The sequence below is a fragment of the Bubalus bubalis genome, chromosome 13 (assembly GCF_019923935.1).
Source record: "Bubalus bubalis isolate 160015118507 breed Murrah chromosome 13, NDDB_SH_1, whole genome shotgun sequence".
Classification (NCBI taxonomy): domain Eukaryota; kingdom Metazoa; phylum Chordata; class Mammalia; order Artiodactyla; family Bovidae; genus Bubalus; species Bubalus bubalis.
In genome coordinates this window covers 61,106,780-61,119,285 of record NC_059169.1, presented here as the reverse complement: position 1 = coordinate 61,119,285, position 12,506 = coordinate 61,106,780, and the positions used below count along the sequence as shown (strand labels likewise).

General features: G+C 37.8%; 1 protein-coding gene across 16 annotated transcripts in view; it reads left to right on the top strand.

Annotated features, from left to right (window-relative positions):
* Positions 1-12,506, top strand: part of N4BP2L2 (NEDD4 binding protein 2 like 2) — an 88,483-nt gene that overhangs the window by 51,485 nt on the left and 24,492 nt on the right. For 11 of the 16 annotated variants that reach the window (XR_006544086.2, XR_006544090.2, XR_006544087.2 and 8 more), the window contains 4 exons: positions 2,071-3,827; positions 6,692-6,777; positions 8,377-8,423; positions 10,535-10,711. Coding sequence is in view for 2 of the 16 variants with exons in the window: in XM_025263188.3 (XP_025118973.3) it covers positions 2,071-3,827; positions 6,692-6,777; positions 8,377-8,400 (1,867 nt within the window). In the remaining 14 variants the exon portion in view is untranslated. Of the gene's footprint in view, positions 1-2,070; positions 4,872-6,691; positions 6,778-8,376; positions 8,424-9,100; positions 10,716-12,506 lie in introns of those variants that run through there. The other 5 variants (XM_025263188.3, XR_006544089.2, XR_006544088.2 and 2 more) reach the window with 5 other exon arrangements.

The window sequence follows — 12,506 nt, the reverse complement described above, 5'->3', positions numbered from 1 at the left end:
CCACAAAGTCACAAGGCCTGGAGTGAATCTTAAGTCCATTTAGTCCAATAAATAAAGCAACAGCAAACACTCATTCTTTTATACCATTTAGTCCAATAAATAAAGCAACAACAAACTCGACTCATTCTTTTCCTCTTTGCCCTACAACAAGATGGTGCATGTTTGGACGAAGACAGTGGAGTTTGTTTTCAGAACAGCAGACCTGTCTGCAGTGTGTATTTTACAACTGACTGCCCCTTAGACTTCAACTAGACCTTTCACTGGAGTCTGCTAGAACTGACCATGAAGGAGAGTTCTGCCAAAGTTGCCATTCTTTACTCCATATCCTTTTTATGGAAACCCCATCTTAACTGCTTCTCAGAATTTGCTGTCCTTAATGTTCTTTTTTATGTTAAAATTTTTTTTTAAATTGAAGAATATTTGATTTACAATCTTAATGTTCTTTCTAAACCAACATCAAGGAATATGTAAACAAAGGCAGCAGCAATTAGTTAACAAAGAATGAGGTATTCAGGGGTCTTGCTTGTTGAAAATTGCCCAGCAACATGGGATGGAATAAATCAGGCTAGAGGCTGGGGTAGTTTTAATAAGCTCTTCTGTCCAACGCCCAACCAATTTGACTGATTTCTCTTTTCCTCATTATCTTTCTCTACTTCAGTGTTTGTTTGCTTGTCTAATTGTTTATTTTCCGTTCCTCTTCCCGGGATTTTTTTCCCTCAGCTACGTCTGTTGTCCTTCCTCCACTACATTTTAACTCTATCTGTACATTGTGGAAGAGAAGATAACCAAACCTTTATATTTTAAATTAGAATATTTCCTAAGTCCTCTGTTTTTCCCTCAGGATCTAAGATTGCTTTTAATTAAGGGGCACTGTGAACTTTTAGTGTGCTTGATGTGAGCACTACTGCTCATTTGGGTAGAAAAATTTTCACTTGAAACTGTCCCTGCCATTGCAGGATAGTTAACACCCCTGACTACAGTGCCAAGTGCCAGTGACCCAAAAATGCCTTCCCACATTTCCACACACCCCACAGAGCAGTGGTGGAGCCTCTGATTTAGAACCACTGCTTACTAACCTATTAGAAGCATATCATCCCGATACTGAATTTGGCTGCTCATCATCAGCTGTTCTTTACAATTTGATGGAGCATCTTAGTTGGCAAAATTTTTATGACTAGAGAAAATCTACTACTTGAGCCATTAAAGCTGTGTCATTTAGACTCTATCTGTCACTTTTCAAAATTCAAGATGTTGGGAAAAGTAAGTTGTTTATTTGTGCTTTGCAGTGCTTAGTCAGTCATGTCTGATTCTTTGTGACCCCATGAACTATAGCCCACCAGGCTCCTCTGTCCATGGGAATTCTCCAGGCAAGAATACTGGAGTGGATTGCCATGCCCTTCTCCAGGGGATCTTCCTTACTCAGGGATCGAACCCAGGTCTCCCTCGTTGGAGGTGGATTCTTTACCATCTGAGTTACCAGGGAAGCTATATGTGTGTATATATATATATATATATATATATATATATATATACACACACACACACACACACACTTCATATATATATATACACACTTCCTATATATATATATATATACACTTCATATATATATGTATACTTCATATATATATATATTGAGTATCTTAAGGAAAACATTAGATTTTCCTAAAGTTATTTGTTTATGAAATGAGTTGTAAGTTTCTCAAAGTGTATTCATTTTTAATTTAGAGGATTAAAGTTTATAGCTCAGTCGGTAAAGAACCTGCTTGCAGTGCAGGAGACGCGGGTTCGATCCCTGGGTCGGGAAGATTCCCTGGAGAAAGAAATGGTAACCCACTCCAGTATTCTTGCCTGGAAAAGCCTATGGACAGAGGAGCCTGATGGGCTACAGTCCATGGGGTTGCAATAGTCGGACATGACTTAGTGACTAAACCACCACCATAGTACAAAGTGCACACACACTTTAGAATCTCTTGTACTAATGGTTTGTAAATCTGCACATTGAGTATAATGTTTTAGTTTATATTGTTATATAAGTAATTAAGTTATAATTTTCTTTTTCTATTTCAGAGAAAGAGATTTGAAGAAAACTGGGCACAGGTTCAGCAAAGCCAGGAAGAGAAACAGAAAAAGAAGTAAAAAGCAGAACAGTCATAATAAAATCATGGAGGAAAACTCATTTGAAACCTTAAATTATCTTACACCAGGAGATCAGGACCCATCTCAGAGTGAAGAGGAAGACTTAGAAGAGACCAAAAGGGAATCAGAGTGTTCCTTAACTGTTGGTCTGAGAAATGAAGTGGGAGATTTTGTGAATGTCCATAAGGATAAAAGACAGGAAGACATAAATTCTGAAAACAGTTTGCCAGATGTTATGTCTGTTGTTGAGTTGGACAGTCCACCAAAGAATTACCTCCCTAAAGATAATGATGACTTGTTTCTAAGTTTGTCATTGATGCCAAATGAAAGTTCTGTTTCTTGTCCAACAGTGACTCAAAATCTTTCCTGTGTAGCAAGTGATGACTGTTCTGTTACAGAGGTAGAAAAGTGTATTGAAAATAGGAATATCATGACATTAAACACCCAGGACAAATTTGCTGAAGCCCCATGCTTATTTATGCAGAAGGGAGAGATGGTAGATGAGAGTCTCCTGAATGAAACAAGTCTGTGCCATCAATATACATCTGGAACATCAGATAAAGTTTTAAGAAAGGAACAAGCAGTAAATACAACTAAAAACAATAATTGGGCTTTTTTCTCAAATGATTTGTCTGATGGTGATTTACAGTTGGGTTCTGATAGACAACCCTATTTTGGTAGCTGGCCTGAGGGGCCTCATAAGTTTATATGTGAACAGAGACCAAAGAAAGATAGACGGCAAAAGCTGGCTCATCCTGACAGCAGGGGGCAGTTGATCAAATTGATCTCCACTTCGGAAGGGCCAGGAGACAGTCCAGAAACATTGATAGAAGAGAAGCTATCGATAGAAAATGAAGACTTGTCATCTCCAACTGAGAATATAGATTCAGCTATAGAAACAGAGACAAATATCTTTCAAAGCCACTTCTTTAAACTGGATATCCTGAAGAGTACCTTACATTCAACAGAGAATAAAAAGAGGCAGAAAAGGATTTTCAGTCTGGCACCAAACTTTAACTTACTGGGACAGAGTCATACCAATGTAAAAGAAATGGGGAAATGTGACTTGTTAACAGAAAGCCAAGGACTAAAAATTATTTTGGAAGAAGAAAAAGATGAAATTTCAGAAGTAAATAATGAAGAGAATAAGCAACACATTATGACCTTCGATTATCATCCGTCATGGTTTTACTTTGACATTTACTTTGACATTGTTAAAGATTCTCTTCTAAATGTTGGTGGACAATTTTATTCTCATTACCTGCTATTTAATAGAGTAAGGCATTCTGTGTATTTTTACAGAAACCCCATTCCTTGTCTTATGCTACAGTATCCATCTAGCTTTTGGAAGATATCTTTTTCAGGCAAGAAACTGTTTTCGACTTTCAACTCTCAGAGGAGAGTAGATGATAAACTAAATGATGTAAGGTTTACTTCTTCAGAAATTTTAAGTAGCCAGCCTGATACTTTGTACTCTTCTAGTATCACCTCTGATCTTCACTCCTTAAATCAAAGTTTTGTTGAAAAGCTAAAGACATGGGAAGAACCTAGGCCTTTACCGTTCCTACAAACTCAGGATAACCAAGATTTAACAAGCCCTGACTACTTTGATTCTCTTGACCTACCATTATCACAGGAGTTTGCCTTTCAACTAGTAAAGCTTTTTGGATCTCCTGGAGTTCCAGTGGGTAAATTGAGTTTATTTGGTACAAATAAAAAGTCCAATTTAATATATGTGAGTAATTTTTGAGGTGTTTCTACCTCATGTTAGTGATTTCTTACAGTTAACTGATCTTGCGATGCTTTTCAGAGATGGAAGTGGAGGATGTATAGCAAATGGTGCTTGATGGAGTCAAGCCCCAACTCCCACCGCCAGATCGACCAGTAGTCTGAAATGTTTTTGAGCATGTTGAATACTTGGATCCTCAATTTAAACAGTAGGAAGAATGAAGAATGAGACAGGCTAACAGTGATTGGTAACAAATAGAGATGGACTGCTTTATTTTTGGAAAAATCTTTCTGCTTTCTACATTTCCCTTGTTTAGCATATGACCCTTTCTCATTCACAGTTGGGCTTGTAGATATGAGAATAGTAAAACGATGGACAATGAAAATTAAGTGATGAAAAAATACCTGAAATCAGTTTAATTTTTAAAGACTGTCTGAGAAGGGTAGTGAAAAGAAGGTTAGGAAGGAGTCTGACTGGTTGACTTTTTTTAATATTATAAGTAATATTGTTATAACATTATAAGTAAATATTCTAAGTAAATTTCCTCTAAATAATATGCCTGTTTAAGATACTGAATATCTTAAAAAGCAAATGAAGAACATATCCCAATTTTCCCTTGTCTGTAAGTCAGTTGCACATGTTAATGATTTCTTGTAATTATATGTCCCCTTCCTTGGGGACAGAAGCTGTAAGAGCCAAGAAGTAAAGCTCCAGTCCCTGCATCCAATATCTTCCTGATAGTCTTTTTCTTTTGCACCTACCATTGAGCCTGGGATTCTCTCACACTTTAACTTCCAGTGGTTTTTACTTTGCTCCTGAACTTCTGCTGTTTTCCACATATTTGGTTAAATCAGCTCAGACCCAAGATTGGTTAAATCTCAGAGTCTGAGAACTCAACAACTATCAACCTGTTCTGGTGTCATTCTTACCATTTTTATAAGCTTTATGAATAACCACATCGTTATGGTTTGCTGCCATTTTCTATCTTCCTAGATGCACCAAAGAAACCTACCAATTTTAAAAGTTAAATTGCATTTGCTTTTAAGCCAGGAATCTTATTCCAAAGTTCATATTCTGAAATTATATGCATAATTCTTTGTGTCGTTTTGTGTCATTTTTCTGGGAGAAAGTCCTTAGATTTTATCAGGTTCTCAGGGATGACTGTGACCCCAAAATGTTAATAACCACTGCCTTAGATCAGCACCAGAAAGCATGAAGGCACTAGTGGGAAAAGATTCTAAACCTCCTCCCCTGAATGCACAATACCATCATAATCAACAATAATGATCCAGCATCCATTAATTAAGCTTTGGAAAGCTTTTTAGAGGAAATAGACCTCATTCATCAAGTAGCTTACCTTCTAAATGGGGGAGACAAGACTAACACAAAACAAATTATTGTGCATAGAAAATATAAATGATAAACTTATGAATATTTTATGAGTGAGGTTAGCTGTGCCAAAGGGATTGTAGAAGAGAATATGGGGTTGTGGTTTTGTCTGGGATGGCTCCAAATGGGAGTGAATTGTAAACTGTGCTTATATCATACAAATGTGACTTAAAAGAAAAACAGAGGGAAAGAATTTTACATTTGGAAATAGTGTATGCTTGAAAAATTCCTGCCTGGCTAATCCCATGGACAGAGGAGCCTGTCAGGCTGCAGTCGATGAGATCACAGAAATAGGACCTCTTTGCGAAAGGAGGTCTGAGCACAAGCACAAGATGCTTAAAGAAGGAAAGGAGAAAACTCTTAAGTGGAGGCTGTAAACCAATTCGTTTATAGCCGAAGGTCGAAGGAGCAAAGCTCTGGCATATCTACGGCCTTGTCAATAAGACAGGGAACTTGAATTCTATTATTAGGAAGTCTGTAGAAACTGTATTGTTGGAGAAGACTCTTGAGAATCCCATGGACTGCAAGGAGATCCAACCAGTCCATTCTAAAGGAGATCAGTCCTGGGTGTGCTTTGGAAGGAATGATGCTAAAGCTGAAACTCCAGTACTTTGGCCACCTCATGCAAAGAGTTGACTCATTAGAAAAGATTCTGATGCTGGGAGGGATTGGGGGCAGGAGGAGAAGGGGACGACAGAGGATGAGATGGCTGGATGGCATCACTGACTTGATGGACGTGAGTTTGAGTGAACTCGGGGAGTTGGTGATGGACAGGGAGGCCTGGCGTGCTGTGATTCATGGGGTCGCAAAGAGTCGGACACTACTGAGCGACTGAACTGAACTGAACCGAACTGAGACACAGTAGGATTATATAGTAACCATATATAGACCTGAAGAAACCAAGCTACTCATGTTGCTAGGGATGTGCACGTATAGGAAGAATATCTTGTATGGTTTAATTTGGCTGATTTGTTTAGATCAATGTGTGGACTTGCTTATGAGTATCTTAATTGTGAGGATTTTTTCCCCCCATACACTCTTATGTGGAAGGAGCAATTTGCAAGAAGACTAAACTTGCTGTGCTTGCAATATTCTATACAATGTTTCAGGAAAGGATGCCTGCCTAAATTTTATGCCCTGTGACAGTATCTGCTGCTGATGTGTATATATTTGTATTTACACGAGAATATGAACTAAGATACACATCACTTTATCCATATATACCTAAGCATTTTTATTGAGTCTGGGTAGCGTTTGCTAATAGGAATCTGAGACAAACTAATTCCTGCTTTAGCTGTCACTGAAATAGCTTCAAAACCAGGCTTTTATCATTATGGAGGTCTAGATATCATGTTTGCATATCTTCATATTCAGGGTAAAAGTATGTGTGACAGGAGAGATGAAATTTGTTCTCTTCCCCCCCTCCACCCCCAGAATCTTTGTTGCCAGAAGACTGTGTGGTTCCCCTCGACCGAAAGACACTAAAGATGATCTACCTACAGTGGAAGACTTCAGTAGAGGTATATTTTTATGCTTTCAAAGATCTCTAACTGGTTTCTCTTTTTTTATTATTAATTTTTAATGCAATTTTAAAAAGTTACTTTCCGTTTATAGTTATTAGAAAATACTGTCTATACTCCTTGTGTTGTATAATACATTCTTTTTAAAATAATTTTATTTATTTATGGATGTATTTTTGGCTGCTTTGTGTCTTTGTTGCTGCACGTGGACTTTTTAGTTTCTCAGAGCAGGGCCTACTTTTAGGTTGCAGTGTGTGGGTTATCATTGCCATGGCTTCTCTTGTTTCAGAGCCTATAGGCTCTAGAGCACAGGCTCAGGAGTTGTGGCACACAGGCTTAGCTGCTCTGCAGCATGTGGAATCTTCCTGGTCCAGGGGCCCAAGCCCATGTCCCCTGCATTGGCAGGTGGATTTCCAACCACTGGACCACCAGGGGAGTCTGTATAATACATTCTTGAGCTTATCTTACACCCAGTAGTTTGTACCTCCCACTTTTCCACCCTTATATTGCCCCTGCCTCCCATAACCACTAGTTTTTTCTCTGTATCTGAATTTGCTGCTTTTTTGTTTTATTAATTAGTTTGTTGTATTTTTAGGTTCCACATATGATGTTTATAGTATTTGTCTTTTCCTTTCTGATTTATTTCTTAGCATAATGCCCTCTAACTGGTTTCTTAAAAAAAAAGAAATCCTGTTCATCAAATGTAACATGAAGAGCTACATCCCTTGTATTAGAGAAAGGATGTATGTGAATGGTTGGATAACCTATGCATGTTTCTTTCAATTAGTCTCAGAGAGAAAGTTGCATTTAACTCCCTAACGTTGTTGTAGTATCAGCTGGTATAAGGGTCAACTGTGGGTGACTCAGGTGCCTGTTTTAGGAGAGTCCTTTATTTTTCTTTACATCTTTTTCTTCTGTCCACCCCTCAATCTTGTTATAATAGAGTAACAGCTACAAATTAGATTCATATTTACTTAACTTGGAAGCACCTCATTATTGGTACTCTGGTGGCCCATGATGGTTCTGACAGGCTATTAATTTCCCAGGCAGCTGGAGGAGGACTGGCTGAGGAGGTTAGAAAGGTAACGGAGACTCTGGAAAAGCCAGTCCTCTGTATCATGTAATGAGGAGAGGCTGGAATTCTGTTTACCTTAGTTAGTAGTTACTTAAATGTGCCCAAGGGCCATGCTAGAGGTACATTTTGAAATAAATAGTAAAATCAAGGTTTAGGGAACCATTATAGAATTATATGTTCAGGATAGTAGGTATTTCGTATCTTTTCATGTAAACACAGCTGTGGGAAAAGTAGATTCATTTGTGTGCTCAGGTAGTAAAACCAAATACATTTAAAAAAATTTCTTTTTTCTCCTCATTTGCATGGTGACCTTGTTGCTACCTAAATACACACACACACACACACACACACACACACACACACAAACGCATGGATACTTTAAATGTTTAAACTGACATTTGTGTTTATTAGGTTTCTTTCTCATTTGGGGAGTGTTCCTAGTGAGTTAAATGATGGTGTAAAACTTAACCCCAGTGCCCTATATTAATCATTATTATTATATGTATTTTAATTATAATTTCTAGAAAAGACAGAAGAAGACTGGTTAAAAAAAATGAGAATTCCTTGAACTGTAAGTACTACTTATTCTGGAGACCTGTATATGATCAGAAGGAAATGGATGTTGACATTATTTGGTTGTAATAGCTCATATGTACAATTGAAGAGTAAATATAAAAAATGTCGTCTGTTACCATAGCAACCCTGTGTGCTGTTGCACATGTGATGTTTTTTTTTCCTTTAAACGTAGATCTTTTTGTGAAATACAACAAAGCTTAGATTGTTGCTACCAAATTTATTTTCCAACTTTATTTGTTAGAATATATTTTAGAGCATTCTGTCAATACATAGTTTATAATGAATTCTCTTCCCCACTGCCCCCCTGACAGATTGATATATGATGAGGGCTGGGAATTAGGGATATAGGTTATATTTAAATATTAAAAGATTCTCTAGGAAAAGAGGTAAAATATATAGACAAATGCATGTTATATTTTAAACTTGACACAAACTGACATTAAAATAAACACATTGCACTTTTTTTTCAAATACCTAAATTATGAGATAAACACAGCTGCTACTGTTTCAGTGTATATCTGCATTTGATAAGAATTGAATATACTCTGCATTAACCATATGTTTTTTTTCATTATAACTCTTATTTCTAAGAGTATTCTGTGTTTCCATTTCTCAGCTAACTCAGAAACGCACATATACCCAGTAAAAATATTTCTGTTTGTTTTAAATAAGGTTCTGCTGAAGGAAGGGGAAAGACTAAAGATTTGGGAGAAGAGATTAGAGATTTAAAGGACCCACAATGGCAATCCACTCCATTGTTCTTGCCTGGAGAATCCCAGGGATGGAGAAGCCTGATGGGCTGCCGTCTATGGGGTCGCCCAGAGTCGGACACAACTGAAGCAACTTAGCAGCAGCAGCAGAAAATGTGGGATAGATAGAGGAGGGGAAGAGATTCCAGAGAAAGGACATGAACAAATTCATTCATTTGTTCAGCAAATGTTTATTGAGTTGCCTCAGTTTAGACATTTTTCTACACACCGAAGATGTAGCAATGAAAACTGGCCTCATGGAGCTTATGTGAGGATTGAAGTTAGGAAGCGAGTGTTTACCTTTCCCCTCTGTGTGACAGCAGGATAAACAGCACACAATAAGCATGGGCATATTTGGCAGTGGCTAATTCTGCAGGTCTTTTCTATATGCTGATTGTGTGTCAAGGACACTTTATGAACCATACTTTTGACTTTTGTGTTCATCTTTTACATTCATGCTAAACTGACTGCCCTCTGTGAACCTCATAGAGCAGGCATCTCTTAATTATTAGTCTTCTCTTGTTGGGGAATTTTATGAGTGCTGTAGCTATGTACAAGATTTTTATAATTGTAATGAGAATGGGCCTTTTGGTGTGGTCTTTGGCATAATGATCAGTGGGCCTCAAGTGGTAAACAGAAATTTAAAAAGAAGGAAATAGCAAGAGAATGTGGTTGGCTCTTGGAGCCTCAAATCCTCTTCCTGCTGGTGGCCAGAGTATTTATACTGCCTCACTCTTTTAAGGAGGTAGGGCAGCCTGCTGGAAAGAGAATGGGTTCCCATCTTGAAGTTCCTGCCGACTGGGTATGTGACCTTAAACAAACTGCCTTCTCAAAGCTGCAATTTTTTCACCTGAAAAAAAAAAAAAAAAAAAACTGGTTTATTATACTAATCTGTCATGGGGATATTAAATGAGGATTAAATGAAATAAATTGTGCAAAGTTTTTGAAAAATAATAGGCTCTTAATAAGGGTTAATTCCCTTCCCCTGAGTATCTTTGTTGGTTGCAGCTTTGATTTGAAATGCTCCTGGCACAGCAATGTATTGACTTAATAAACTTGTTAACACATTTGCATGAATTAAGTGTATTTATTTTTAACTTTACAGTGTAAAAAGCTGGATCATCAGGGAATGGGACATAGGGGTTTTGATTTAGAAACAGAAGATTGGGCAGAATCCAGAGGACAGGCTCTTGAATGAAGCAAGACCAGGCAGGCTGTGGGAGCTGTGGGGACAGTGTGAAATTCTGGATGCTGGTTGCAGGGGTGCATAAATAGTCATGAGCTTAGGAAACTGACAACAAACTCCATTCCTGTCACCATTCTGTCTGGACTTATCTGGGCTTGTGTTTGTTTGCAGTTGAATTCTCCATCTTCCAGGTACTGTTGAAGATCCTGATCATCAAGAAAGAGAGCTCAGTGCCAACCCGAAGGATAATGTAGAGTGATATAGTCATTGGACTGAAATTGGTTTGAATAATCTGTTCAACTATTCTGATCAGTTTCCTGAATACTAATAAAAAACTCAGCAAAAGAGGTAATAGCTTGAATAATTTATTATCTAATTTTGAAGATATTTGCCCTATTTTATTTCATGAAGAAAATAAGACCCAGGAAACTTGAGTAGATTATTTTAAAAATTGCATTGGAATAGAAGGATAGGCCCCTTTATCCAAATGTGGGTCAATGATTCCATTTCTAGAATTTCAAATCCAGAAAGCTCTGAAAACCAAAAGTTGTTTTGTTTTGTTTCTTAAATGTCTGGCATTAAAACTAAGTTGGCAGCAAAATATGACCTGAACAGTCAGGTTAGTTGTACTCCTTATTTACCCCAGTTAGTGTGACTTTTCAGACATTTCACTGGAGAAATATTAATGTGTTTAATTACCAGGGGTGCCCTAGACCCCACTCAGAACTTTCTGAATTCTGAAACAATTCTGACCTCAAGGATTTTGGTTGGGGATTGTGGGACTTGCACTATACTACAGTAACTATTATTTTTATTATTGCTATTATTTTAGTTTAATTGTACTTAACAGATTTCAAATATGAAAATTCATATTTGAAAAACAAGGTGTGATTTCTCATTATTCAACATGTAGGCATTTATGTAATCCCTATTTTCAGAAAGGGAGCATTGCCTGCCTTATCTTACCTTCTACTCTTCTCATCCTGTTTTATCTTCTCCAGGGAATAAACCTCCAGGCTTCTCTAGAGGGCCAGCAGCTGCCTGTCTGTGGATGTTTGTTTCTTAAACAGACTTTTAACTGACTTTCCTATTTAGAGCCCCACCTCTAGCCCTGAATTTTCCAGTTCCTGAAATTTTAGGGGTTATGCAGAGTAAATGGTATTTCTTCTTGGCTTTCTATAATTCAAGTTTTGTTTCTTAATTGTTTTTCCAAATTAGTTAACACTAGGCCTTTTGCTTTCCAGTTTTTAATTATTTTGTTGCCGTGATCTTTTTTCTTACAGTTTATATTAATACTTAAAAATAATAATCATATCCCCCATTCTCCTAATGCTTCCCCCACCCCCCAAAAAAAGCCTCTTCATTCTCCTGGGGTTTCAATGAGAGAGTGGAAGCTAACTATTTGTATTCCTTCTGCTTGGTTGGGAATTGAGTGTTTTATTTAAAATAGCTCAACATTTTCCCTAGTTCATTTTGTACAGTTTCAGTTTATCTTTCTGCTAGACCATAAGTCTGATCCAGACAGAGACCAAGGTATCCAATGTTTGTTTGTAGTCCCTGAGATCTTGCTCTCTGTGCAGGCTCCTAGTGCTGTTGTGAAACTGGACTCACCTTTGGCCTAGAATGGGATGATTTCAGACAAGAAATAATCAGTATTAGGGTTGAAACACAGATGGCTGCAGAGGAGACTCTGGCATCTGGCAAATCTTTGCTTTCTTAGGGCCCTTCAGTAGCAACATTTATGGATTTCTAATGAATACACCACCATGGCTGTGCATAAGGGTAATAGTATAAATATTTAACAGTGAGTATGGCATAGCTAATGACCAATTCTGAGACTCTGTGCCGTATTGAAGCGTATCAGCTAACTATCCACCCAGGCTTGTACTTAGGGTCCAGGATGCCCCCAATTTTCTCCAGCCACTACCTTTATTACCTTGCCCTAATTTCCAGAATGAAGCTTTAGAAAAATGGGCTGGGACTGCTTTCCCCACCTCCCAGGCTTCCTCTTCAAATCTTACACTCCTCAAGTGTCCCTATGCATAGTGGCAAATACTTGGTGCCTGGAAACAGATTATGGTTATCGCCCTGGGAGAGGCGTATGACCTCAAATAGATAGAGGGATGGGATATAGGAGGCAGTG